Source organism: Gekko japonicus, unplaced genomic scaffold (assembly GCF_001447785.1).
Source record: "Gekko japonicus isolate JY-2015 unplaced genomic scaffold, Gekko_japonicus_V1.1 scaffold790, whole genome shotgun sequence".
Taxonomy (NCBI): Eukaryota; Metazoa; Chordata; class Lepidosauria; order Squamata; family Gekkonidae; genus Gekko; species Gekko japonicus.
In genome coordinates this window covers 132,910-158,818 of record NW_015163626.1, presented here as the reverse complement: position 1 = coordinate 158,818, position 25,909 = coordinate 132,910, and the positions used below count along the sequence as shown (strand labels likewise).

General features: G+C 47.9%; 1 protein-coding gene across 1 annotated transcript; it reads left to right on the top strand.

Annotated features, from left to right (window-relative positions):
* GMFB (glia maturation factor, beta) lies at positions 1 to 25,909 on the top strand. The gene is made up of 7 exons (XM_015407498.1): positions 1 to 42; positions 11,796 to 11,892; positions 16,417 to 16,466; positions 19,686 to 19,735; positions 21,920 to 22,002; positions 23,628 to 23,701; positions 25,423 to 25,909. The coding sequence occupies exons 1-7, from the start codon at positions 40 to 42 to the stop codon at positions 25,492 to 25,494; spliced, it is 429 nt and encodes a 142-aa protein (XP_015262984.1). The 5' UTR covers positions 1 to 39; the 3' UTR covers positions 25,495 to 25,909.

Here is a 25,909-nt window from a genome sequence, read left to right as displayed (position 1 = left end):
AGGGGTGGTGGGGGAGAAGGTGGCTGCATCTGCTGCAAAATGGTGAGTGCGGGGCTTTCCGGGGGTCTCGCAGCGCTCCCTTTCCCTGGGAAGGTCTGGGCTTGCGGTGTAGCGTGTGCAATTTATCGGTGTGATAAATATACATGCATATATGGTGAATAATTATATATATTATGCGTGTTATATTTAATATTATTTATATGATTAACATATGCATGTGTCTTTATAGGCATATATGATCTCCCACTTTCACAATAATGCGGTGATCGGGGCCTTTTTAATTTTTTTTTTTTTAGAAAGGAGATAAATTAGCTCAAAACGTACGAGGCTTGTTGTATCCTGGGAAATGAGGAACCCCGACCCTGTGGGGCGGGAGATTGCATATTGCAACTTTAAAGGAACGCGTTGCAAAAAACAACAACCGTGAATTATACTGATATTAACGGCATCCCGTTGGCAGGCGCAATGGCTTTACTGTAAAGTGGGTTCTGGAGCAATAGCCTCACTTGGCATTCCCTGAGAAAGGGTTAGGAGAGAATTTGCCATCCACCCTCAGTGTTCCTGCTGCTCCTTCTTACATTTAGGCTTGGTCGGGTCCAAAAATACAGATCGGCTCGTGTTGACTAGGGAGAGAATAAATCTGTGAGCAATGGCTGGGATTGCAAAAAAACACGCACACGCGAAAGGAGTTTCAAAGAGGTCTTTCCTTGCTTTTATCCATAGTGTTTCCTTGCCTTGCACATCTGGTTGCCCTAACCTACTTGGACTTTAGTCTGTCTGTCTCTCTCCCCCTGTGAAAAAGACTAGAAATTGGGGGGATGTTTCGAGGGCTATTTCGTGTGAATTTGTTAGGTTTGACCCAGTAACACCTTAGAGTCCAACAACATTTTAAGGGTGTGAGCTTTTGAGAGTCAAAGGTCCCTTTGTCAGAGAGTATCTGACAAAGAGCTTTGACTCTCAAAACCTTGTACCCCCCCCAAAAAAAAATCTTGTTGGTCTCTAAAGTGTACTGGGTTCGAATCTTGCTGTTAATTTATTTATTTTATTAGATTTATATACCGCCCTCCCCAATGGGCTCAGGGTACAACAATGGGCTCAGGGTACAACAATTAAATATACAATTAAAACAGTATTAAAATAACAATTTACACATAGAATCATCAAATAACGTATAATTATAAAAGTTGTCAGATGACTAATCAAAACAGGCCTGGTGGGCGATTGGTCTGAAAAAACTGGGCAGAAAAATTTAGGGCCCGAAAAGCTGGAGGGAGGGAGAGGGGTGACGTCCGCTGCCTCAACCAAATGCCCCGCGGAAGAGCTCCGTCTTGCAGGCCCTGCGGAACGGCAATAAATCCCGCAGGGCCCTGATCTCACATGGGAGCTCATTCTACCAGGCAGGGGCCAGGGCTGAAAAAGTCCTGGCCCTGGTCAAAGCTAGCCTGACGTCCCTGGGGCCGGGAACCACTAACAGATGCTGATTTGTGGACCTCAGTATCCTCCGGGGCTCATTTGGGGAGAGGCAGTCTCGTAGGTATGCTTTGCAAAAATCTTACATTGCAAACCAGCACAGCTACACTCTGAAACTATCTTAATGTGAATTTGTGCTCTTTTATTATAGCTTAGTTAATGGGGAATTGGGATTTTACTTTTCTGGGTTTGCCGTCACCAAGGAGGGCAAAAGGGAATAACTAATCCACTAATCTGAATGGGTGTGTGTGTGAAGCAATCAGCTCCTGTTCCTTGCTCTGGCATGAGTGTGTGCGTCCTTGACTTAGCTGGCTGATCACAGCATTCTTCTCTCATCTTTTACCTTCCTGAATGCATAAAGAAGCTCTTGCAGCCTGTATCAATGACTCGTGTAATTTCACCACGTCTTTAAAATTAACCGTCTTCGAAAAACATGTTAGCCTTTGAGGTGCCAACGATGTGTGTTCCTGCTACAACAAACCGACACAGCTACTCCACAGGGGTGTTGGAATGACTCCCAGTTACTTGCAGTTTTATCCTCTATGTTCTTACTTAGAGGAACGTTCCACAGAATTCACCGGGACTGCTGTTGCCATAAAAAGATGGATTGCAGCAATAACCCCCAAGTGACGCTGTAGGAGTGACACAACGCGGATTGATTGACACAACGTGGATTGATATTTGTGGCCAAAAGCTTGTTAGCGAGCCTGGAAGTTTTCTCTCTCCTTGGCTGTTTCAAGTTATCCCTCCTTGTGGAGCAGCAGCCCAAGTCTGTGTTAGCAGTGACTGGAGGAACAGAGGGATGGCTATTTCAACAGGCTTCCTTGGGAGGTGGAGGGCTCTCCTTTGGAGGTTTTCAAACGGAGGCTCAATGGCCATCTGAAAAGCAATGCTGAATCTGTGAACTTAGGCAGATCATGAGAGGGAGGGCAGGAAGGGTTGCCTCAGTGCTTAGTTCTTTTTGTGGCCCTTCCTTACACGCCTAGTGAAATGCTGTTTGCCACTTTATGGTTCGGAAGCAATTTTTCTCCAGGCTAGTTTGGCCAGGGATCCTGGAGGGGTTTTTGTCATCTTCTGGGCACGGAACAGGGGTCAGTGGGGGTGTTGGAGGGGGGGAGGTATTTGTGAATTTCCTGCATTGTGCAGGGGGTTTGGACTAGATGACCCCGGAGATCCCTTCCAACTCTATGATTCTCTTCATTCCTGGCATAAAAGGGGCACCTTTTTAAAGCTCCCTTCTGTCCATTGTCCAGGAAAAGGCTAAATTAATAATGGTAAAAAGGTAAAGGTTCCCTTGCTTAAAAGCCAGGCGAATCCGACTCTAGGGTTGCGGTGCTCGGTGCTCATCTCCGTTTCAAAGCCGAAGAGCCAGCGCTGTCTGAATACGTTTCCGTGGTCATGTGGCCTGCATGACTAAACACCAAGGCGCACGGAACACTGTTAACCTTCCAACTGAAGTGGTACCTATTTATCTACTTGCAATTTCTTGCTTTCGAACTGCTAGGTTGGCAGGAAATTAATAATGGCCCTCTTCCCAAATGTGGGGCCCTGCTTTGGAAAAGCCCTTGGCTATTCTCTCCTCTCTCTCTCTCTCTCTCTCACCCCCCCCCCCCACTTCCCAGCTGCTACTTAGGAAATGGCTCTCCTGCGGTATAACCGCTCGTGTCTGATTTCTTGCTCATCCTCTTCGCATGCAGGGGTGGTGATTGGGTCTCTCTGTGAGGCTTTGCGTTACTTCTCCCTCACCGCACACTCACACACGTGTGGTGGATCAAACGGCACAGTGCTCTATATAATTTGGAAGGGTAGATACGGCTGCGCTGGGACAACAAGCTGTGTTCCCACATAGCTCCATGGGACCCCACCAGTGTTCCTTCTAAGCTGAGTTAGTGTGAGCTAGCTCACAGTTTTTTAGCCTCCAGCTCACACATTTTTCTCTTAGCTCAGGAAGGCGGCCTCCAGAGCCAACTAAGTTATGCAGCAGCCAAGTCGCTCGCTCACAACTTTAGTGCCAGTAGCTCACAAAGTAGAATTTTTGCTCACAAGACTCCGCAGCTTAGAGGGAACATTGGACCCCACGTGGAGTACCTGCATAACCCTCTGCTCCAACAAGTACAGGTAATGGGAGTTGCAAATGACTTACGGCCACCCTCGAACTCATTTGTTACGAGGGCTGGATCTGACGTAAATGAGACCTTGTTGGGCCAGGCCATGTGTGTCATAAAAGGTAATGCTGGGTAGCGGAGATATAAACGTTATAAAGGACGCAAACACAAAGGTGTTTTTTTAAAAAACTTAAAATAAAAACATGCTTAAACCATTAGCTCTGTAGGCCGCAAACCTGCTTTTGATTTATTGGCATTCACCACAGAAATCTCATGCTCAGGGTTCTGAGTGCAGGACCCAGGTTAAAACATGAAATGGCTGAGCGATTGAGAGAGTCTGGGCGAAGCAAGCTACGATGCAGCAAAAGCAGCAGCAGAACTGGAAGCAGGAGATGGCCAATTCCGCTGCGGGCCTGATGGGAGCCCTCCAGGCCCTGATCCGGCCCCTGGGCCACATGTTTGACACCCCTGCTGTACGGTTTTCAAGGCAAGAGACGACCAGAGATGATTTGACATTGACATTAGCAGGCAAGATTGGGCTAGCCTGGGCTATCCAGTTCAGGGCATAATAATTATGTGCTGCCTAGGGTTGCCAGACCCCCCAGTTTGGCGGAGGTTACCTGCTTTTGGGGGGTTCTACCCGCCGCCTGGCCAGAGGGGGAAGCCCTGCCCCCAGCACCCACAGCCACCCCCTCTCTCTTCTCTCTTGAGAGAGGAAGGAGAGGGGCGGCTGCAGGCGGGGGACTCCAGGCTGAGGACGCTTAAAGGAACCCCTTTAATTTCAATCAGTCAATCAATCAGAACCTTTATCGGCATATCGACAGAACGTACAGCAGGGGCTTTCATGCGAGCTCGGTTCGACGTCCTTCCCTTAGCTGTTTTATTTTATTTATTATTTATTTATTTGTTAGATTTATACCCCGCCCTCCCCAGCAGGCTCAGGGCGGCTACAACAAAGGCAATTGCCATAACAACAGTTAAAACAACATAAAAACAATCATTAAATAAAGTGCGGTACTCTTGATGTTAAAATTTTTCTCAAACCAAGATGAGTTCCATTCATCAACCTAACCTGGCAGCATGCACTCTTCGGTTGACTAGGCGTCTGCCCAGGGCCGGCTCACCTCCAGATCTAATCCACCGTCGAAGATGGCAAATCGGTGGTGGTACAGTGACGGCGGCGGCTCCTATGCAAAGGCCTGGCGGAAGAGCTCCATCTTGCAAGCCCTGTGGAACTGCGCCAGGTCCCGCAGGTCCCGAACCTGCTCTGGGAGCTCATTCCACCAGACAGGAGCCGCCGCCGAGAAAGCCCTGGCCCTGGTTGCAGCCAACTTGATGTCCTTGGGGCCAGGAACCATCAATAGGTGCTGCGACCCCGACAGTAGCGCTCTTGGGGGAAGGTTCAAGAAAATTCCCTGTAAAGATAGATTGTGCCCATGTGGGATGGGGGAAATTGAATCTATTGGACATGTGCTCCTGTACTGTAAATTCCACTATGACATCCGTGTTGCTTATATTGAACCTGTGATGGACCCCCTTTTGGGCCAATCTGATGAGTATAAACTTATTTCTTTATTGTCTTCTCATAATATAGAAATTCTTGAACCTGTAGCAAATTTCTTTTATGAGGTATCTAGGAGGTGAGGCTCATATTAAGGCAATTCGGAATGTGCTAACCCCCCCCCCCCGGCCAGCTATCTTGAGGCTCTATGCTGCACTTTGCATTTTATCTCTTATGCCAATAAAGGTATTGTATTTGTATTTGCATACAGCAGGGAGACAAGGCTACGTCCTTTACCCTTGCAACTGAAACAATCTTCTCCTCTTAATAGCACAACAGAGAAATTTAGCTACGGATTCTATGATCTCAGGATTATGGGACGATAACAACAAAATGATCTTATAGTAATCAGATTGCCCTACTTGATAAAATGGTTCTAGAAAAACAGCACGGATATCACAGTAAAAAGAACAATACAGGAGAACATGTTCAATACTTTCTTTCGTTTTCTTTTTCTTCTTTTTTTTGGCCCCCCGAAGGGGATTTTTTTATTGCGTTTTCTAAAACTAAACACTACATGAAAAAAAGGGAAAGGGACTGCACACTATAGGATAAAGTAAAGAAACCTCTAAAAACCCAAGAGTGGGTGTCATACAAACTGCTTTAACAAGATTACAAGCTTATATAACTAAATATTCATATAAATTCATTGAACATGTTCATCATCTTTCATACTTCCGCTCCAACTTGAACATCGTCTATTACGACTTTTTAAAGAGTCTAAGAAATCTTACTTTAAACACTCTTTAAACTTCAGAGTTATAATAACAAATCATTTTTTATCTTTTGGCTTCCTCAATCTGTAGCTTTGTTTTGGGGGCGCAGCCCCTAAATTTGAGTCTGATTCTTCACCAGAAGATGGCTCTACTCCATCTCCATCTTCAATACTTTCAATCTCTCCCAAGCCACAAGCACAACACCTAGACGATACAGCAGAAGGGAGAACATTAAAATGGGCTAACATGAATGTACGTAAAGGAACCCCTTTAAGTGCTCGCAGCTGGTGGGACCGTCCCTGTGGGGGGAAGGGCTTGAAGCTGGGACGTCCCTAACGTGACATCATCACATCGGGGACTCCCCACCCCCTCCGGGAACGCCCCCCCAAAGTCCCCCGCTGCGGACAAAGATGGACCTGACAACCCCTAGTGCTGTCACAGGAACACACATGAACCTGCCTTGTACTGGATCAGGCCCTTGGTCCATCAAGGTCAGTATTGTCTACTCAGACTGGCAGCTGCTCTCCAGGGTCCCAAGCTGAGGTCTTTCACATCACCTGCCCAGTCCTTTCAACTGGAGATGCCGGGGATTGAACCTGGGACCTTCTGCGTGCCAAGCAGATGCTCTACCACTGAGCCACAGCTCCTCTTTACAGCTCTCCAGGGTCTCAGGCAGAGGTCTTTCACATCACCTCCTGCCCGGTCCTTTCAACTGGAGATGCCAGGGATTGAACCTGGGACCTTCTGCATGCCAAGCAGATGCTCTACCACTGAGCCACGGCCCCTCTTTACAGCTCTCCAGGGTCTCAGGCAGAGGTCTTTCCCATCACCTCCTGCCCGGTCCTTTCAACTGGAGATGCCGGGGATTGAACCTGGGACCTTCTGCATGCCAAGCAGATGCTCTACCACTGAGCCACGGCCCCTCTTTACAGCACTCCAGGGTCTCAGGCAGAGGTCTTTCACATCACCTCCTGCCCGGTCCTTTCAACTGGAGATGCCGGGGATTGAACCTGGGACCTTCTGCATGCCAAGGAGAGGCTCTACCCCTGAGCCACAGCCCCTCTTTACAGCTCTCCAGGGTCTCAGGCAGAGGTCTTTCCCATCACCTCCTGCCCGGTCCTTTCAACTGGAGATGCCGGGGATTGAACCTGGGACCTTCTGCGTGCCAAGGAGAGGCTCTACCCCTGAGCCACAGCCCCTTCCTAAGTTGCAGCTGACTCATGGCGACCCTTCATGGGGTTTTCAAGGCCGGAGACAAATGGAGGTGCTTCGTCACTGCCTGCCTCGGCACAGCAACCCTGGTCTTCCATGGCGGTGTCCCATCCAAGTACTAACCAGGGCTGACCTTGCTTATCTTCCGAAGTCCGGAAATATCGGGCTGGAAAGTAGTAGGCAAAATCTTACTGCTGGTTTTCCAGTGGGAGGGTTGGGGGCAGCAGAAACCTTGTGGCTTTGTAGACTTTGCTACCATTTTGTGTTCCGCACTCTGGGAAACCGTCGGCTTCCTCTAGGGTGGGAAATTGATTCTTCCTCCAGGCCGGCGAATTTAAGGGTGCACTTCTGCAGGTAGGGTTTGTCAACTTCTGGGTGCTGGGGGCTGGAGACCTTTCAGAATTCCCGCTGATCTTCAGTCTAGGGAGATCAGTCGCCCTGGAGAAAATGGCTTGTTTAGATTGGGTGTCGGACTCATTTGTTAACAGGGCCAGATGTGACAGAAATGTCCCTTTGCTGGGCCAGGCCACGTGTGCCATAAAATGTAATGCCAGGTACAGGACATATAAATGTTATAAAGGACACAGGCAAACCCAATTAATGAGCCAGTAGTGGTTCAGACTCTAATCTGGGAGAACCGGGTTTGATTCCCCCACTCCTCCACTTGCACCTGCTGGATGACCTTGGGCAAGCAGTAGTTCTGATAAGAGCTGTCCTTGAAAAAGAGCAGTTTCTCTCAGAGTTCTCTCAGCCCCACCTACCTCACAAGGGGTCGGTTGTGGGGAGGGGAAGGGAAAGGAGTTTGTAAGCCTCTCCAAGACTCCTTCAAGTACCGAAGGACAGTAAATCCAATCTCTTCTCTTCTTCTTCATTACAAGTTCTCTCAGAGCTCTTCTCCCTCGAGAGCAGTCCTCGAAAGAGCTCTCTCAGCCCCACCTACCTCCCAGGGTGTCTGTTGTGGGGAGGGGAAGGGAAAGGAGTTTGTAAGCCTCTCCAAGACTCCTTCGGGTAGTGAAGGGTGGGGTATAAATCCAGTCTCCTCCTCCTCCTCTTTTTTATTCAAAATGGAAACATGCTTAAAACATTAACACTCTTACCGTATTTCCTTAAAGTATCTCTCTATTGCCCACCCTCCCACTTCTACTGCCCATTACCCATTGGGGAGGGGCCGTGCTTCAGTGATAGAACATCTGCTTGCTATGCAGAAGGTCCCAGGTTCACTCCCAGGCATCTCCAGTTAAGGACCAGGCAGGAGGTGATGTGAGAGACCTCTGCCTGAGGCCCTGAAGAGCCACTGCCAGCCTGAGCAGGCGATACTGACCTTGGTGGACTAGAGTCTGATTCAGTAAAAGGCTGTTTCATGTGTTTATGTACTTATTACCACTGGAATGATATACAGGGACATAATGCACAGCCTCTGTCATCTGGTTTTAAAGGTAATAGTTGCTCACGGGCTGGATCAGAGCCCTGGACGGGCTGGTTTCGAGCCACGGGCTGTATGTTTGACACCCCTGGTTTAGGAGGAGGAGATTGGATTTATACCCCGCCCTTCACTTGGGAGTCTCAGAGCGGCTTACAAACTCCTTTCCCTTCCCCTCCCCACAACAGACACCCCTGTGAGGTAGGTGGAGTTGAGAGAGCTCCTTCAAGAACTGCTCGTGAGAGGACAGCTCTGCGAGAACTATCGTGAGAGGACAGCTCTGCGAGAACTACGGCTTGCCCAAGGTCATCCAGCAGCTGCAAGTGGAGGAGTGGGGAATCGAACCCGGTTCTCCCAGATTAGAGTCCGCGCACTTAACCACTGCGCCAAACTGGCTCTTAGAAGAATGGACTCTGTGATGTCATATCCTCCTGAGGTCCCTTCACCCCCAGATCCCCAGGAATTTCCTAACAAAGTTGGCAACCCTAGCTGCAGGTGTGGCGTAGCTTGCTGTCGTGAGTGACCCTCGGCCGCTGTCGGAATATGCGGTCTGGCTACTCTCTGCGCGTGATGCCGGATAGGTGGCCCCTCCCTTTGGGGCTGAACTAGATGGCTTTGGGGGCTCTTAAGGGCTGTGAGTCCACCTTTCACTAGGACTCTTTGTAATATTTTTTTTTTTAGCAATTTAGGATGCTCGAATCGAAGGTTAGCTTGTTGCAGAAACCAGAGCAGCCCCGTAGCCAGGATATTCGCCAGGAGGGGGCTTTGGACTGGAGGGGGGTGTCGTGGCCCCCGCCACGGGGGTGACATCACTAGTCTTCACCAGCCAGTGAGATGGGACATCAGAGGGTCTCAGAGAGCCGATGGCCCATCTCGCTGGCTGTCGAAGATTGGGGGAAGGAAAGCTTTAGCTGCGGTGGGGCACCGTCCTAATCGAGGGGGGCTCAGCCCCCTCTAGCCCCACTGCTGACCAATGTTCCATCTAAGCTAAGTTAGTGTGAGCTAGCTCACAGTTTTTTAGCCTCCAGCTCACCGATTTTTGCCTTAGCTCAGGAAGGGAAGGCTCCAGAGCGAACTAATTGATGCAGTAGCCAAATCGCTTGCTCACAACTTTAATGCCGGTAGCCTCGCAAAGTAGAATTTTTGCTCACAAGACTCCACAGATTAGAGGGAGCATTGTGCTGACTATGGCCCTGAATTAGGGTCTCTTCCCGGGCACTGAGAGCACACTGTGGTAACTTTCCTAACCCACTGGATTCGAGTCCAGTCGCACCTTAAAAAGGTAAAGGTAAAGGTTCCCTTGCTCGAAAGCCAGTCGAGTCCGACTCTAGGGTTGCGGTGCTCATCTCCGTTTCCAAGCCGAAGAGCCAGCGCTGTCCGAAGACGTTTCCGTGGTCATGTGGCCGGCATGACTAAACACCAAGGTGCACGAAACGCTGTTACCTTCCCACCGAAGCGGTACCTATTTATCTACTTGCAATTTCTTGCTTCCGAACTGCTAAGTTGGCAGGAGCTGGGACTAGAGACGGGAGCTCACTCCGTCATGCGGCACACTCAGGTCTTGAACTGCTGAACTACTGACCTTCTACAGCCTGCAGTTCAGCATCTTAACCACTTGAGCCACCGCACCTTAGTGACCAACAAAATCTTCAGGGTATGAGCTTTCGAAAGTCAAAACTCCGTTCGTCCGATACAAGATACCTGACACAGAGAGCGTTGACTCTTAAAAGCTCATATCTCGAAAATCTTTTTGGCTTCTAAGGGGTGGCTGGACTCCTATACGGGTCTTCTACTGCAAGACCGACCACGGCGACCCTCTGAAACTATTTCCATGGGAGGCATTTGCTTTGCTTAGAAGCAAGGCTTCAGCAGCGCTGAGCTGCTTTGTTTCAGGGGAGGTCTCCGTCTTAACATGCGCTAACAAATGTAGGGCACATCTGTATTGCCAACCTAATCCAGTTTAGCGATCAGGATTTCTCCCCCACCCCTCCCCGGGAGCCACATGTTTGGGAAAGAGCCTTCGGCGAGATCTCTGTCTGTGAAAGAAATGTTGTCGAGCTTCTTCATCGTTTGTTGCTTTAGAGTAAAAGGAAAAAAACAAAGTCTCTGCCCCGGGGAGCTTACAGCTTTGTCGCAGTTCAGAAGGGAGAAAGAGGAACGGAGAATTTCTCTCCGCTCAGGTTCTTAAGCAGGTTTAGCTGTAGGGCGGGAACGTCCCCACGTCACTGCACCAGTGGGATATGGAATCCAGAGATCTGGAAATGAGTTTCCTTCCTTTTTGTTCTCTCTCTCCTTGGCAACAGGGTTTGCGATGTGATGTTTAAAAGCTCCATGTAGACAGAAAATCTTCTGTTGTGAGTCTTCTGGGTGGGGAATTTCCGCTTTGCAACAAACACCTCGAAGGTGTAAATAGGCCGCAGCTTCCTCCGGTGTAACGTTTGCATTTGTGTGGATACGTGCTGTTCAGACAAATGCTTGCAAAAGGAGTGTGGTGGTTGGGGGGAAAGAAAAACATTCAACCGGTAAAGACAGTATAAGTTTCAATGCTTATTATAACAATAAGTATAAATATCAATGTTTTCAGCAATAGGTACAATTGGCATTCAACAAGTAAGTACTTACAGCAACAATATAACTACCATTCAACAGGTGAAGACAATTCCACTGCTTTCAATAGGTAACCTACTCATCAAAAATGACGCAAGATGTTCATGTATACATTCCGGCAGGGCTTATCAAAAATAACACAAGATGCTCATGTATAAGTTCCAGCAGGGGGATGAAGATTCCGGATTTCAAACTTCGTTTTGATTACTCTTCCTCAGTACAAGCCATGTTGGGGGCTGCTGCCTTAAATCCTTTATTTACAACAGTCCCCCCCTCCAAAGGGTCTATGTCCCCACAAAACATTCACTCTTCAGCACTTTCTGTCTAGCTGTGTAGAAGTTTATCTCAGAGTTTGACATGGTTGAATTTTGTAGGTCATGAATATTGACACCTCAGACTCAGATTTTTTAAAAATACTTTTTTATTTTGCTACATTTATACTCTACTTTTCTCCCCAATGGGAACACAAAGCGGCTTACATCATCCTCCATTTTGTCCTCACAACGACCCTGTGGGGGTAGGTCCTGCTGAGAGGATACGACTGGCCCAAGGTCACCTATCCAATTTCCATGGCAGAGTGGGGATTCGAACCTGGGTCATCCAGATTTCTAGCCTGACACTCTAACCACTATACCACGTTGTTTGAAGTGAAGGCTGTGCCTTATCTTAATGCATTTTCTGTTTCCCTTCATCTTTCTCCTCAGAGCGAATCCCTTGTGGTCTGTGACGTCGCTGAAGACCTTGTGGAGAAGCTGAGAAAATTCCGCTTTCGCAAAGAAACAAACAATGCTGCCATTATCAGTAAGAATGATAGATGCCGGCGACCAACTTTTCTAGGTCTTTCAGGGGCTGGGTGTTGGAGCTGGCCACTGGCCTAGGAGCAGAGGATTTCATACTCAGCTTCTGAGTAGGAATGGGCATGAACTGCCTGACGAACTAGAGTACGTCATGAATTCTGGTCAGTTCGAGGTCCGTGAAGCAATGTTCATGAACTGAAGAACCACCACAGACTTTCAGGAATTTTGATGCAGTTCATGGCAGTTCGTGAAGAGCAGAAAGCAGGGTTTAAACCCCTGCTTTTTGTTCTTCATGAAGAACAGCTGAGTGGCAAGGAGCTCTGCTCAGCTGTTTGGTTTAAATACCCCCCTGCTTTCTACTCCCCGCAAAAAGTCACGGGGAGTAGAAAGGGGTTTAAACTTTAAATGGCTCACGAATCGGTTCAGTTCGCAAACCAGCATATTGTTTCCCAATAACATTTTATTGGTATAATACAATAGTATTAAGAAAACATAACAATCACATTTTTATAACATTAGCCAAGTCCATAATGAACTAAAGAACAGTTAAACGTATTAACCAGTACAATATGAATAAAAAATTAAGCATTGAAAAATGATGTATAATTCAATAAACTTTGGAACAAAATACCAGCATATTGGCTCGCTCCCAGACCTACTTCTGAGAATCAGCATGGAATTGAGAGTCCCCCCCCCCCCAAACAGCCACGAAACTCTGTTTCTGTGGGGAAAGTAAAGTGGCACACATGGTGTGTTCTGTGACCCATGGATATTTGGTTCAAACAATCAGGCTTGCCATGAACTTTCTGAGCTGCCCTGAGGCAAGCCACTGATGCCGTCCAGCCTCTACCTTTATATCTGTAAAATGGGAATAATACTTCACAGGGCGGTGGTCGTCAGAATTGCCACAAGGCCTGCATCCGATGTGTGTCATTGGCTAGTGTGCTCCCATTGAACCTATGGTGGGTTTTTCACCACTGGATTGACTCGTCCTCACAGGATCGTTCATCTGTGAAGGATTGCCGTGTCGCAACAGTAGCACAATACCCAACGATGTGTGGATGCAGGCTGGGCGATGCATGACCTCAGACCCACATATCCGAAGGACGGTCTCTTTCCACATGTCCCTGTGCACCAGCTACACTAATCAGGCGGCCATCTGGATATTCCTCCTCTCAGGGTGGCCCGTCTGGCATCGACCAGAGCCCAGGCCTTTTCCATCATGGTTCTGGCTCTGTGGAAGGGGTTCCCTGAAGAGGTGAGGGAGTTTCTGTTTCTGAAGATCTTCAGGCGACCTTGTAAGGCCCCCCTGTTTGCCTGGGCTCCTGAGGAGTTCTGAGGTGCCAGTATATTTGGGGGGGGGATTTGAGGTGGGTTATTATATTTATGTTTTTAACTGAAAACATTTTTTTGACTGTTATTGTAAACTGCCTTGAACCCAGGGCTTTTTGTAGAAAAAGCCCAGCAGGAACTCATTAGCATAATAGGCCACACCCAACAGCAAAACACATCAGCATATTAGGCCACACCCCTGACAGCACCGCTCATTAGCATATTAGGCCGCACCCCCATCCAGCCACACCCACCTTTTACTTCTTATTCTGTTGACCTTGTTTGTTGTCCAAACCCAGGGCCTTTTTTTGTAGCAAGAACTCCTTTGCATGTTAGGCCACACACCCCTAATGTAGCCAATCCTAATGAGTTTCTGCCATTGGGTGTGGCCTATTATGCTAATGAGTTCCTGCTGGGCGTGGCCAACTCGAGAGCCAACTGGAACTCCGTTCCTGTGCGTTCCTGCCCCAAAATAGCCCTGCTTGAAACTGGTGATGTCACTTCCTGTACAATATTGGCAACCTGGCCTGGGCCTTTCTCCTTCTCCCGATAAGTCCCCCCCCCCCATCCCCTGCCGGTTGCCAGGAGGGTCCTAGCAACCCTAACTACTACTCTTTATTCTTCTGACCACCAGAAACAGAGTAGGTGATGATGGGGTAATTACAAATTTTAGGTGGGTCCAAAGAAGGGGTCCAAATCTCTGCTAACAACTGGAGCAGAAACTGTTTGTTTATGGATTCAGGAGGGGTAGCCATGTTGGTCGGAAGCAACAGAGCAAAGTTGGAGTCCAGTGGCATCTTGAAGACCAACAAAGTTTAATTCTGGTTATAAGCTTTTGTGTGCACGTGCGTGAGAGCTTATACCCAGAATTAAACTTTGTCGGTCTTCAAGGTGCCAGCGGACTCAAACGTTATCCTTTTTCTATGAATTGACCGTGATCAAGGAAAGTATCTGTTCCTAAGAAAGTTCCAAGACGCTGACAACTTTGCACACAGAATGCATCGGCCTATATCGGCAAATAGACACGAAGATCTTGCAGAACTTTTAACACCAGTTGCAGAAATGACAACTCAGTAGCACCCCAAATGCAATCTATCCTTCCTTCCTTAACATACTTTGAAGAACACTGCTGCCTTATCTATTGTACGTGACACACACAACATGAACTGCTGACTGCTGTAGTTTAAGGAAACAGGATCTGTGTTAAAGGTCAGTGTGCCTTACGAGGAAAGGAATGCAGACTTTTGGAGACTGCAGCTAAAAGGTCAGAGAACAGTGCTCGGATGGGTCAAACGTTCCCCTCAGTTCTTTACTTGGCTTTCACAATGGGCCTGTTATTTGCTGTGTCTCATGCCTGTCACTTGCTTAAGGTCCAGATTAGAGATGTGAAGGCCCGGAAAAAACCCAGACAAATTAGGGAAAAAAACGTTTTTTTCCTGAAGCCTTTTTGTTTTTTTCCCCAAAATTGGAAAAATTGAAAAAAGAAAAAAAAATGATTATGGAACGTTTTATCTTAACATGAATAAAATATTTTAAGACAAGGTGTTCAAATATTTTCCAAATCATTTCTAATATATATATATATGGTATCAGATTGATCTAATTTCTGTGCACTGAGGACAAGCAAGTCCTAGGTTACAAACTGAACCGTCCAATGCAGGAACAAGACGCATTTCTTCCTTTAGGAGGTGCGATTGTCAGAAGAAAATAAAAAAGTTTCAGTTTTGTTTTTGCATGTGGGTGGGTATTCTGTTTGAAATAATTGTTTGGATACACTATATTTTTAATATGCTAGTTGTGATAATTTCATGCCAAGTAAAAATGTCCATAGTCATATTTTATGTTCCTAAAGTAACAGAATGACTTTCAATCTAGAAAAGACAAAAGAAATGCTAATGTAGCATTTTTTCAATTTTTCCGAAAAGTTCCGTTTTTTTCTGGGGAAAAAACGGGGTTTTTTCTGAGCTTCAAAATTTCCAGAAATTTTACATCTCTAGTCCAGATGGGCCCAGTGGTTGGGGGGCAGGGTCCCGAGCCTTTGGCCCAGTGGGACTTTTCCTGGTGAGGTTAATGGCCAATTTACCCCTGATAAAAATTAGCCAGTGCACGCTTTCAGCACAGGCCGGGTGTGCTCCCGCCCAGGGCGTTCACCGTCCTGTGGCAGAATTCCAAAAGTGCTCGCAGGGTCAGAAAAGTTGGGGTTCTCTGCTGTAGAGGATAAGAACGGTCTCCAGGTGAGGGAGGTTTCAGAAACTTATTAAGATTTGGCTTTCTTGTTCTGGCCAGAATTAGAGAAACGACCCGCGTAGCATTGTGTGGCCATGTGAGTTTTTGAACATCTCTGTTTGTTACCGAGAGCCATTTCAGTGTAGTGGTTAAGTGTCCGGACTCTAATCTGGGAGAACCAGGTTTGATTCCCCACTCCTCCACTTGCACCTGGCTGGATGACCTTGGGCAAGCCATAACTCTGGCACAGCTGTTCTTGAAAAAGAGCACTTTCTGTCAAGAGTTCTCTCAGCCCCACCTACCTCACAGGGTGTCTGTTGTGGGGAGGGGGAGGTAAAGGAGTTTGTAAGCCGCTCTGAGACACCTTTGGGTAGTGAAGGGCGGGGTATAAATCCAATCTCCTCTTCTTCTTCTTCTACTAATGATGGGTGGTACAGAAAGTGGGTTACGAAGACAATGCAGTCGAATAAGGGGCTTAGCCGTGCTAGTCTGCCGGTAGCCGTAGAAAAGAGCCAGAGTCCAAGAGCGCCTGAAAGACTAACAAAATTTGTGGCCAGGTGAGAAGCTTTCGTGAGTTGCTGCCCACTTCTTCAGATACACTTCAGATAAGTGAAGAAGTGAGCAGTGGCTCACGAAAGCTCACCCCCAGCTACAGCTTTTGTTAGTCCCGAGCCTTTGGCCCAGTGGGACTTTTCCTGGTGAGGTTAATGGCCAATCCACCCCTGATAAAAATGTTGACAGGGCTGCTAAAGTATTGCAATTAAGCTGCCTCTTGGAAACGTCGGCAAGGTAGCGAGTGACATGACTATGTCCCCTTCAACTATCCTGTGTTCTAGGGTTGTCCGTCGCACACCTTCCCCATTTGGCTGCTGGGGGGGGGGGGTGTCTTTAAAAGGGCAGTAAACAGAATGGGTAGTGCTGACATTCTCTGTGGACTCAGTGCTCATCTCTTGTTTTCTCTTTGTTACAGTGAAGATTGACAAGGATAAGCAGCTGGTCGTTCTGGACGAAGAACACGAGGTGGGTGGCTGCCAAAGCAATGTTCTTTCAGACAAAAGGAAATACTTCCTTACACGATGACTGATTAAAATGTGGAATTCACTGCCAGTGGATGGCGTGATGGCCACAGGCATAGACAGCTTTAAAAGATAGATTCATGGAGTATAAGTCTTTCAGCAGCTACTAGCTATGGTGATTTAGGGAACCTCAGAGGCAATAAACCCCTGAATATCAGTTCCAGGAGGCAACATCATGGGAAGGCCTTGGCCTCTATGCCCTGTTGCTGGCCCGCCAGAGGAACTGGCTGACCACTATGTGAGACAGGATGCTGGATTAAATGGACCTTCACTGGTCTGATCCAGCAGGGCTCTTCTGATGTTCTTATGAAGGCCTCGGCCTCTATGCACTGTTGCTGGCCCTCCTGAGGAACTGACTGGCCACTATGTGAGACAGGATGCTGGACTAGATGGACCACTGGTCTGATCCAGCAGGTTTCATCTTATGTTTTAATTAAGGCCTCAGCCTCTATGTCCTGTTGTGGACAAAGGAGCGGTTCTCCAATAGGCAACTCACAGGAGAAGGTCTATTAGTTTGGGGAAATTATCTTCCAACCAATTAAAATCTTTCTTTTTCTCCAAAGGAAACCAATTTGTGCCTGCCGCCATTAAAGTTTTTAATACTAAAATTTTACCCCAAGTTCTTTATGGTGTGCCTATATGGTTCAGTGCTTTTAACTGTGAAGTTGAATCAATACAATCATCCTTTTTTAGACAAATTATGGGTTTCCCAAACTGTGTCTCTTACCATGCATTGTGCTCTGAATTAGGACTTAGTTTGATTGAAACCAAGACATGGGTGTTAAGGGTCCGTTACTGGCTTAAATTATATTTTAACACTGAAGATGGTTCGCTTTTGTCTTTTCTGCTAAAGGAAATTCATAGTACCTTTTGGGACTATAATATTCGAACCAAAATAAGATCTTTGGGCCTCTCCTTGGAGGAGCTAGCTTTCTCCTCTGAAGTGTATATCTTCCAAACAATCAAACAGAGGCTGGTAGATATTGAACTTCAAAAACTGCAGCCCCTTCATCCCCCTGTCCTTCAGCTACATTAAGTCTTAAGAATGTTGTGGGATGTATCCCCCTGTATTTGTATAATCTTGATAGCCCTAGCCACCGAAGAGCGTTCTCTCTTGCTCGAGTAAATGCCTTTCCATCAAAACTATTGTATGGTAGGTTTCAAAATATTCCTAAGCATGAACGGAGATGTGACTGCGGTTCTAACTCTCTTGATTCAATTGATCACATATTGTTAGACTGTTCGTGGCATGCATCTGCTAGGGAAAAATGGTTAAACACTTGGTTGCATGGTAAACATCACCTTTCCAACAAAATAAAATGCCAATTTCTATCGAACGATGTTAACAGCAGAGATATCTGTGGCAGTGGCCAATTTTTTAGTGGACGTGATGAGAGTGAAAAATTTGGGAAAGTCCGTTTCATGATTTTATAATTAACCTAGACTTTGAGTTGATTGTGTCATTTTCTGTCTTTGATTTTAATGTTGTATATGCCATTAAAGGTTTATTGATTGATTGATTGATTGACAAAGGAGCGGATTGGCCTCTGTGCGCGACAGGATGCTGGACTAAATGGACCATTGGTCTGATCCAGCAGGGCTCTCCTGATGTTCTTATGGTATGCAGGTTTGCTTTGCCTGCTGCAGATTTGGGGACAGTCCTACGGCTCTGCCTTAAATGTGAAAGGCTTGCAAAGCTGTTATTTATGCAACATGCTGAGTTTTTAGCAAGGAACGGTGCCAGCATATAATACAGGGGCATCCAAAGTGCCGGAGCTTAAGATGCTGGAGAAGCTCTCGCCTCAGAAGTTCTGAACGGAGGTAGGAGGCTGGGGGACTTTCTCTTAACTTGGGCAGCATTTCTAAACTTCGCTGGAAAACCTACATGTTGTAAGAAATTATAAGTTTCAACTAGGTTTTTAATACTGGCCCTTTATCAGACTTCTTTCTTATCCTTGTGGTCCTTGATTCCAGTTTTTGGGTCAAGTTTGTTTCCCCCCTCCCTGTGTCTTACTTTCAAGCCATAGTTCTGTCAGAGCTGTTCTCTCAAGGGCAGTCCTCGAGAGAGCTCTCTCAGCCCCACCCACCTCACGGGGTGTCTGTTGTGGGGAGGGGAAGGGAAAGGAGATTGTGAGCTGCACTGAGACTCCTTCGGGTAGTGAAGGGCAGGGCGTAAATCCAATCTCCTCTTCTTCTCTTCAGTTTGTTGTTGTGGTTAAGTGCGCGGACTCTAATCTGGGAGAACCGGGTTTGATTCCCCACTCCTCCACTTGCAGCTGCTGGATGACCTTGGGCAAGCCGTAGTTCTGTCAGAGCTGTTCTCTCAAGGGCAGTCCTCGAAAGAGCTCTTTCAGCCCCACTTACCTCCCAGGGTGTCTGTTGCGGGGAGGGGAAGGGAAAGGAGTTTGTAAGCCGCTCTGAGACTCTGAGTGAAGGGCGGAGTATAAATCCATTCTTCTACTACTCCTCCTCCTCGTCTTCTTCTTCCAGACTGTTCTACCCATTGTGAATTTCTACTGCACTTGATGAGACTAATATCGCTTATTTGAAACATTCTCTCTCTTGTTCTGCTGGTTTTTTTCTATTCCGCCCTTCCCTCCCAGGAGCTCAGTATTCAAGGTTCTCACCCCTCTGCTTTTATCCGCACAACAGCCCTGTGAGGTGGGTTAGGCTGAGAGGGGAGTGACCTGCCCAAGGTCACCCAGCAATCTTGATAGGCACTACGGAGATTTGAACTCGGGTCTCTTTAAGGAGCTGCGGTGGCTCAAGTGGTTAAGACGCTGAACTGCAGGCTGTAGAAGGTCGGTAGTTCAGCAGTTCGAGACCTGAGTGTGCCGCATGACGGAGTGAGCGCCCGTCTCTAGTTCCAGCTCCTGCCAACCTAGCAGTTTGGAAGCAAGAAATTGCAAGTAGATAAATAGGTACCACTTCGGTGGGAAGGTAACAGCGTTCCGTGCGCCTTGGTGTTTAGCCATGTCTTCGGACAGCGCTGGCTCTTCGGCTTTGAAACGGAGATGAGCACCGCAACCCTAGAGTCGGAGTCGACTGGCTTTCGAGCAAGGGAACCTTTACCTTTACTTTACCTCTCCGATCTTAGTTAGACACGCTCACCACTGTACCGCACTGGCTGATGTTCTTTCTCCCTCTTTTAAAATGTTTCCAGGGTATTTCTCCAGACGAGCTGAAAGACGAGCTCCCCGAGAGGCAACCTCGATATCCTTTCTGGCTGCGATGTTTACCTTCTTCCCAGAAGAAAGTCCTTTCCAGGCCCCGCTCTCAGTTTGTATGGAGCAGCGTCTCAGTGTGCAGAACTGGGCATTGTGAGGGCTGGCAAATCGCTGCTTTGCCAGTAGAGCATGGGTCCCCAACGTGGTGCCCTTGGGCGCCATGGGGCTTTCTGACACTTTTCCGGGTACTCACCGAGGAATTCTAGAAAATGGGCGGGGCCAGGCGGGGGTTTTGCCCAGCAAGGATTCTGATTGGCCTTTGGAGAACTGATTGGCTGGATAGATCTTAGAAATCGCTGCTGCCACAACACAAGCGTCTTCGGTGTGTGGCTGAAGGAAAACCGCAACAGCCATTTTGTGGCTGGCTCCGCCCTCTGCAGCAGCCATTTTGTCTCTGCGTTTTATTTATTTATTTTTTATTTTATCATTAAATTTCTAGCCCGCCCTCCCCCCAAGCGGACTCAGGGTGGCTCACAAATGGGGCATAAATGCCACTACATAAAAACAAAATTAAAAATAAGATAAAACAATCATTTACAAAATTACAAGTGCTCTGGATGTTTCAAAATCAGTCTTCAGTAAGAGGGTGGTTCAGTGGTATCAGCTCCACGCCGTGCTGTGGTTCGCTCGCCACAGGGCCATCTCCACACCCCGCTGTTGCCCAAACCAGTTGGTGGCGGTGATGATGGTAGTAGTAGTGGCGGCTCCTACTCGAAAGCCTGGCGGAAGAGCTCTGTCTTGCAGGCCCTGCAGAACTGATCAAGGTCCCGCAGGGCCCGGATCTCCTCCAGGAGCTCATTCCACCTGGTAGGAGCCGCCACCGAAAAGGCCATGCCCCTGGTTGCAGCAAGCCTGACCTCCTTGGGTCCTGGGGTCACCGGCAGATGTTGCGTCCCCGACCGTAGTGCCCTTTGGGGTACATATGGGGAAAGGCGGTCCGTTAGGTATGTCGGACCCTGGCCATATAGGGCTTTAAAGGTAAGAACCAGCACTTTGAAGCGAATCCGGTACACCATTGGCAGCCAGTGCAGCGCTTTCAGCACAGGCCGGGTGTGCTGCCGCCCAGGGCGTTCAACGTCCTGTGGCAGAATTCCAGAAGTGCTCACAGGGTCAGAAAAGTTGGGGGTCTCTGCTGTAGGGGGTAAAGAACGGTCTCCAGGTGAGGGAGGTTTCAGAAACTTATTAAGATTTGGCTTTCTTGTTCCGACCAGAATTAGAGAAACGACCTGCGTAGCATTGTGTGGCCATGTGAGTTTCTGAACATCTCTGTTTGTTACTACCAGGGCTATTTTTGGGCAGGAACACACAGGAATGGAGTTCCGGCTGGCTCCCAAGTTGGCCACACCCAGCAGGAACTCATTAGCATAACAGGCCACACCCAACAGCAGGAACTCATTAGGATTGGCTACATTAGGGGTGTGTGGCCTAATATGCAAAGGAGTCCCTGCTCCAAAAAAGGCCCTGGGTTTTGACAACAAACAAGGTAAACAGAATAAGAAGCAAAAGGTGGGTGTGGCTGGATGACCACACTTCTGGCAACATGGGGGTGTGGCCTAATATGCTAATGACCGGTACAGTCAGGGGTGTGGCCTAATATGCTAATGAGTTTCTGCTGCTGGGTGTGGCCTATTATGCTAATGAGTTACTGCTGGACTTTTTCTACAAAAAAAGCCCTGGTTACTACGAATGACGGGTGGTACAGAAAGTGGGTTACGAAGACAATGCAGTCGCATAAGGGGCTTAGCCGTGCTAGTCTGCCGGTGGCCGTAGAAAAGAGCCAGAGTCCAGGAGCGCCTGAAAGACGAACAAAATTTGCGGCCAGGGGAGAAGCTTTCGTGAGTCGCTGCCCACTTCTTTCAGATACACTTCAGATGAGTGAAGAAGGGAGCAGTGGCTCACGAAAGCTCATCCCCCAGCCACAGACTTTGTTCGTCTTTAAGGTGCAACTGGATTGTGGGCTCTTTTTTTGCAGTCAAACAACCATCGTAATAGACAGCAATCCTACCCCTTATAAAAGCAAGACCTGAGTGGTGGCAGCTGGTTACAAGGGTGCTTTCCAGAGAACCCTCGATCGAAGGGAGTTTGCGAGCAAGGAAGGACGCCTCCTCTTTCTTTCCACCGCTAGCGACCTGCACCTCTCTCGGGCTGCTTTCCTTAACCTTTAGAAAACATTCATCGTCTATAGCTACAAGTATCAGCACGACGACGGGAGAGTCTCCTATCCACTTTGTTTCATCTTCTCCAGCCCTGTCGGTAAGCTGAGCTCAGGGGAATTGATGCAACGCTTGTCCTAAGAGCATAAGAGAAGCCATTTGGGTCAGGCCAGTGGCCCATCCAGTCCAGCTCTCTGTGCCACACAGTGGCCAAAACCCAGGGGCCATCAGGAGGTCCACCAGTGGAGCCAGAACTCCAGAAGCCCTCCCACTGTTGCCCCCCCAAACACAAAGAATACAGAGCATCAGTGCCCCAGACATAAGGATTTATGAGAAGCCATGTTGGATCAGGCCAATTGTCCATCTAACACTCTATGTCAAATAGTGGCCAAAACCCAGGGGCCATCAGGAGGTCCACCAGTGGAGCCAGAACTCCAGAAGCCCTCCCACTGTTGCCCCCCCAAACACAAAGAATACAGAGCATCAGTGCCCCAGACATAAGGATTTATGAGAAGCCATGTTGGATCAGGCCAATTGTCCATCTAACACTCTATGTCAAATAGTGGCCAAAACCCAGGGGCCATCAGGAGGTCCACCAGTGGAGCCAGAACTCCAGAAGCCCTCCCACTGTTGCCTCCAAAGCACCAAGAATGCAGAGCATCACTGCCGCAGACATGAGAACATAAGGGAAGCCATGTTGGATCAGGCCAACAGCCCATCCAGTCCAACACTCTGTGTCACACAGTGGCCAAAACCCAGGGCCCCTCAGGAGGTCCACCAGTGGGGCCAGAACTCCAGAAACCCTCCCACTGTGGCCCCCCGAGCACCAGGAATACAGAGCATCACTGCCCCAGACAGAGTATTCCATCTATACCTTGCGGCTAGTGCCACTGATAATACAGAGGTTTGGACTGGGTCCAACATGGCTTCTCTTATTTTCATAAGCCAAAGCTCCAGTGAGAATTAATTCCCACCTGACAGACACAACTGTATTGCCAGGGAAAGAAAGGACAGAGCGGCTCACGGACTGTCTAATGCAGGGGTGCCGAACTCATTTGTTATGAGGGCCGGATCTGACATAAATGAGACCTTGTCGGGCCGGGCCATGTGTGTCATAAAATGTAATGCCAGCTAGCGGAGATAAAAACATTATAAAGGACACAAACACAAAGGGTTTTTTTTAACTTAAAATAAAAACATGCTTAAAACATTATCACTCTTGCAATATTTTGTTTATTTAACAGTGACATCACTGACTCCTCTTGCTCTGAATTATTGCATCAAAATGTCTGTGCTGTTTCAATCTTGAGCAGTGTTCCCTCTAAGCTAAGTTAGTGTGAGCTAGCTCACAGTATTTTAGCCTCCAACTCATTGATTTTTTGTCTTCGCGCAGGAAAGGATGGGGCTCCAGAGCAAACTAATTTATGCAGGAGCCCAATCGCTCGCTCACAACTTTAATGCCAGTAGCTCACAAAGTACAATTTTTGCTCACAAGACTCCACGGCTTAGAGGGAACATTGATCTTGAGTATGCTGTTCAGGTGTGTAACTGTAAGCTGCAAACCTACGATGACACAGCAGCAGCAGAATTAGAAGCAGAAGACAGCCAGTTCCATTGCGGGCCTGATAGAAGCCCTGGTCTGGCCCCCGGGCCGCACGTTTGACACCCTTGGTCTAATGTGTCTTGCTTTGCTTTTGCTTGTCTCCCCCCACCCCCCAATTTTAGGTTGCAAGCCCGAGCAGCAGATGATGTATGCCGGCAGCAAAAATAAGCTAGTCCAGACAGCTGAACTGACAAAGGTAAAGTTGCGCGAGCCCCCCCCCCCCCCGCAAACCATCTCAGTCCTTCCATGCGCCAGCCGATACAAAAGGTGACCATTCAAGCGTGGCTGTGCTTGGGGTCATGCGCAGTTCTTCTGTTGTATTTGCTACCCCTCCCGATTTAGTATCGTCTGCAGATTCAATAAGCATTCCCTCTGTTCCTTCATCCAAATCATTTATAAAGATATTGAACAAAACAGGTTCCCAGGAGTGATGGTCTGATTCAGCATATGGCTTGTTCTGCTTTGTGAATATTACTTTGGGGAGGGGCTGTGGCTCAGTGGAAGAGCATCTGCTTGGCATGCAGAAGGTCACAGGTTCAATCCCTGATATCTCCATGTAAAAGAATCATGCAGTATGTGAAGTGAAAGACCTCTGCCTGAGACCCTGGCTCAGTGGAAGAGCTTCCGCTTGGCATGCAGAAGGTCCCAGGTTCAATCCCCAGCAACTCCAGTCAAAAAGGATCAGGCAGTGGGTGATGGGAAAGTCCTTGACCTGAGACCCTGGCTCAGTGGAAGAGCTTCTGCTTGGCATGCAGAAGGTCCCAGGTTCAATCCCCGGCACCTCCAGTCAAAAAGGATCAGGCAGTGGGTGATGGGAAAGTCCTTGACCTGAGACCCTGGCTCAGTGGAAGAGCCTCTGCTTGGCATGCAGAAGGTCCCAGGTTCAATCCCCGGCATTTCTAGTTAAAAGGATCAGGCAATCGATGATGTGAAAGACCTCTGCCTGAGACCCTGGAGAGCCACTGTTAGTCTGAGGAGTCAACACTGACTTTGGTGGACCGACATTCATATTCAGTATAAGCCAGCTACATCTGTTTTTAGGCTTTGTCCCATCGACAGAAGTTCCTTGTGTGAGCAGAAAAGTCTGGATCGAACATTCAGGATTTGCGGATTCAGGCCCTGTGATGGTTACTGCAAACTGGGATTAAAACAAGCTGTCATGCTACCCCCGTGGGTTGCCACGTTCCTCTGCCACCACTCTGGACTTAGGGTCCCTTGGGCAGGCCCAGAGTACCCTCCCAAGCCCAACCAAAAATGCCCCTTTTAAGCCGAGAAACATAGGCATGATGACCAGGCAGAGAACATAAAAATGGTTTATTGATGGTTTATTAATGGGGCAAGGAAAACAAGACAAGGAGCTTAAAATATATAACAGTGTCTAAAGGTAAATAAAACAAATAAAACAAATCTAACACAGCTACTTATTTCTCTTAACTGGTTATGATTCAAGCCTTTTATACTAGGCCTGTGCCTCTACTCACTCTGTCCCAAGTGAGGGATCTTTCTCTCAGACCAGACTGTCCTCTCAGCAGTTCCAGAGCCCACAAAGTTTAAGCAACAATCCCCTCATACAATCCCTGGACACCGATTGGTTACACCTGGTGCCAAGCATTGCGGGGATTGTAGGCGGTGTCTTTCCACTCCCACACAGGTCTCCTGGGCCTAGGCTTCACTAGGCCTTGTCTCCCAGTCCTACACAGATCAGGACACGAGCCCTTATTTCAAATCCTGGTTTGGTTGTCTGGAAACAAAACTCACTTTGTCAAGCTGTCTGCTGACATCACAGCTAACTGTGGTCTGGCCATGGTTTGTAGGCAGTCGTGGAACATACCCAAAACGTATTGCGGCTAGAAGCTTTAATTCCACTTGGGTCTGTGTTGCCAGCGCTACACCTCTTGTTCTGTTTTCCCCCAAAAGGTATTTGAAATAAGGAACACGGAAGACCTCACTGAAGAGTGGCTGCGAGAGAAGCTGGGCTACTTCCATTGAAACCCCGATCTGGCCTTCCATCCCGGCGTGAACTGGAACCCGATGCGAATCCTTACAACCATCAAAAGACTGCACTGTACTTCTCGGTTGTTTCCTGCCGTGTGTGGTGCGTGCGTGTGTGTGTATGTACATATATATTTTTGTGTGTGCAAAGTTTATACGCTCCTTCCAGGGAGGAAACATCTCTTCCTGTGTCACCAAACCTTGCTCCCGGGGTTTTTCTTTCTTTGTAACTTTTCAGAAGGGAAAAAACTCATTCTGCAGGGACAACGTTTCTTTCGTTTTGTTTTTGCACTCATGTGACTAATATTTCTATAATAGCTAGATCCAGAATTTAACTGTCTACAGATAATGGGGGCAGTGTTCCCAAAAGGAACATCTCCCGGACTAGCCCCACTAATGCGAACGGGTCCTT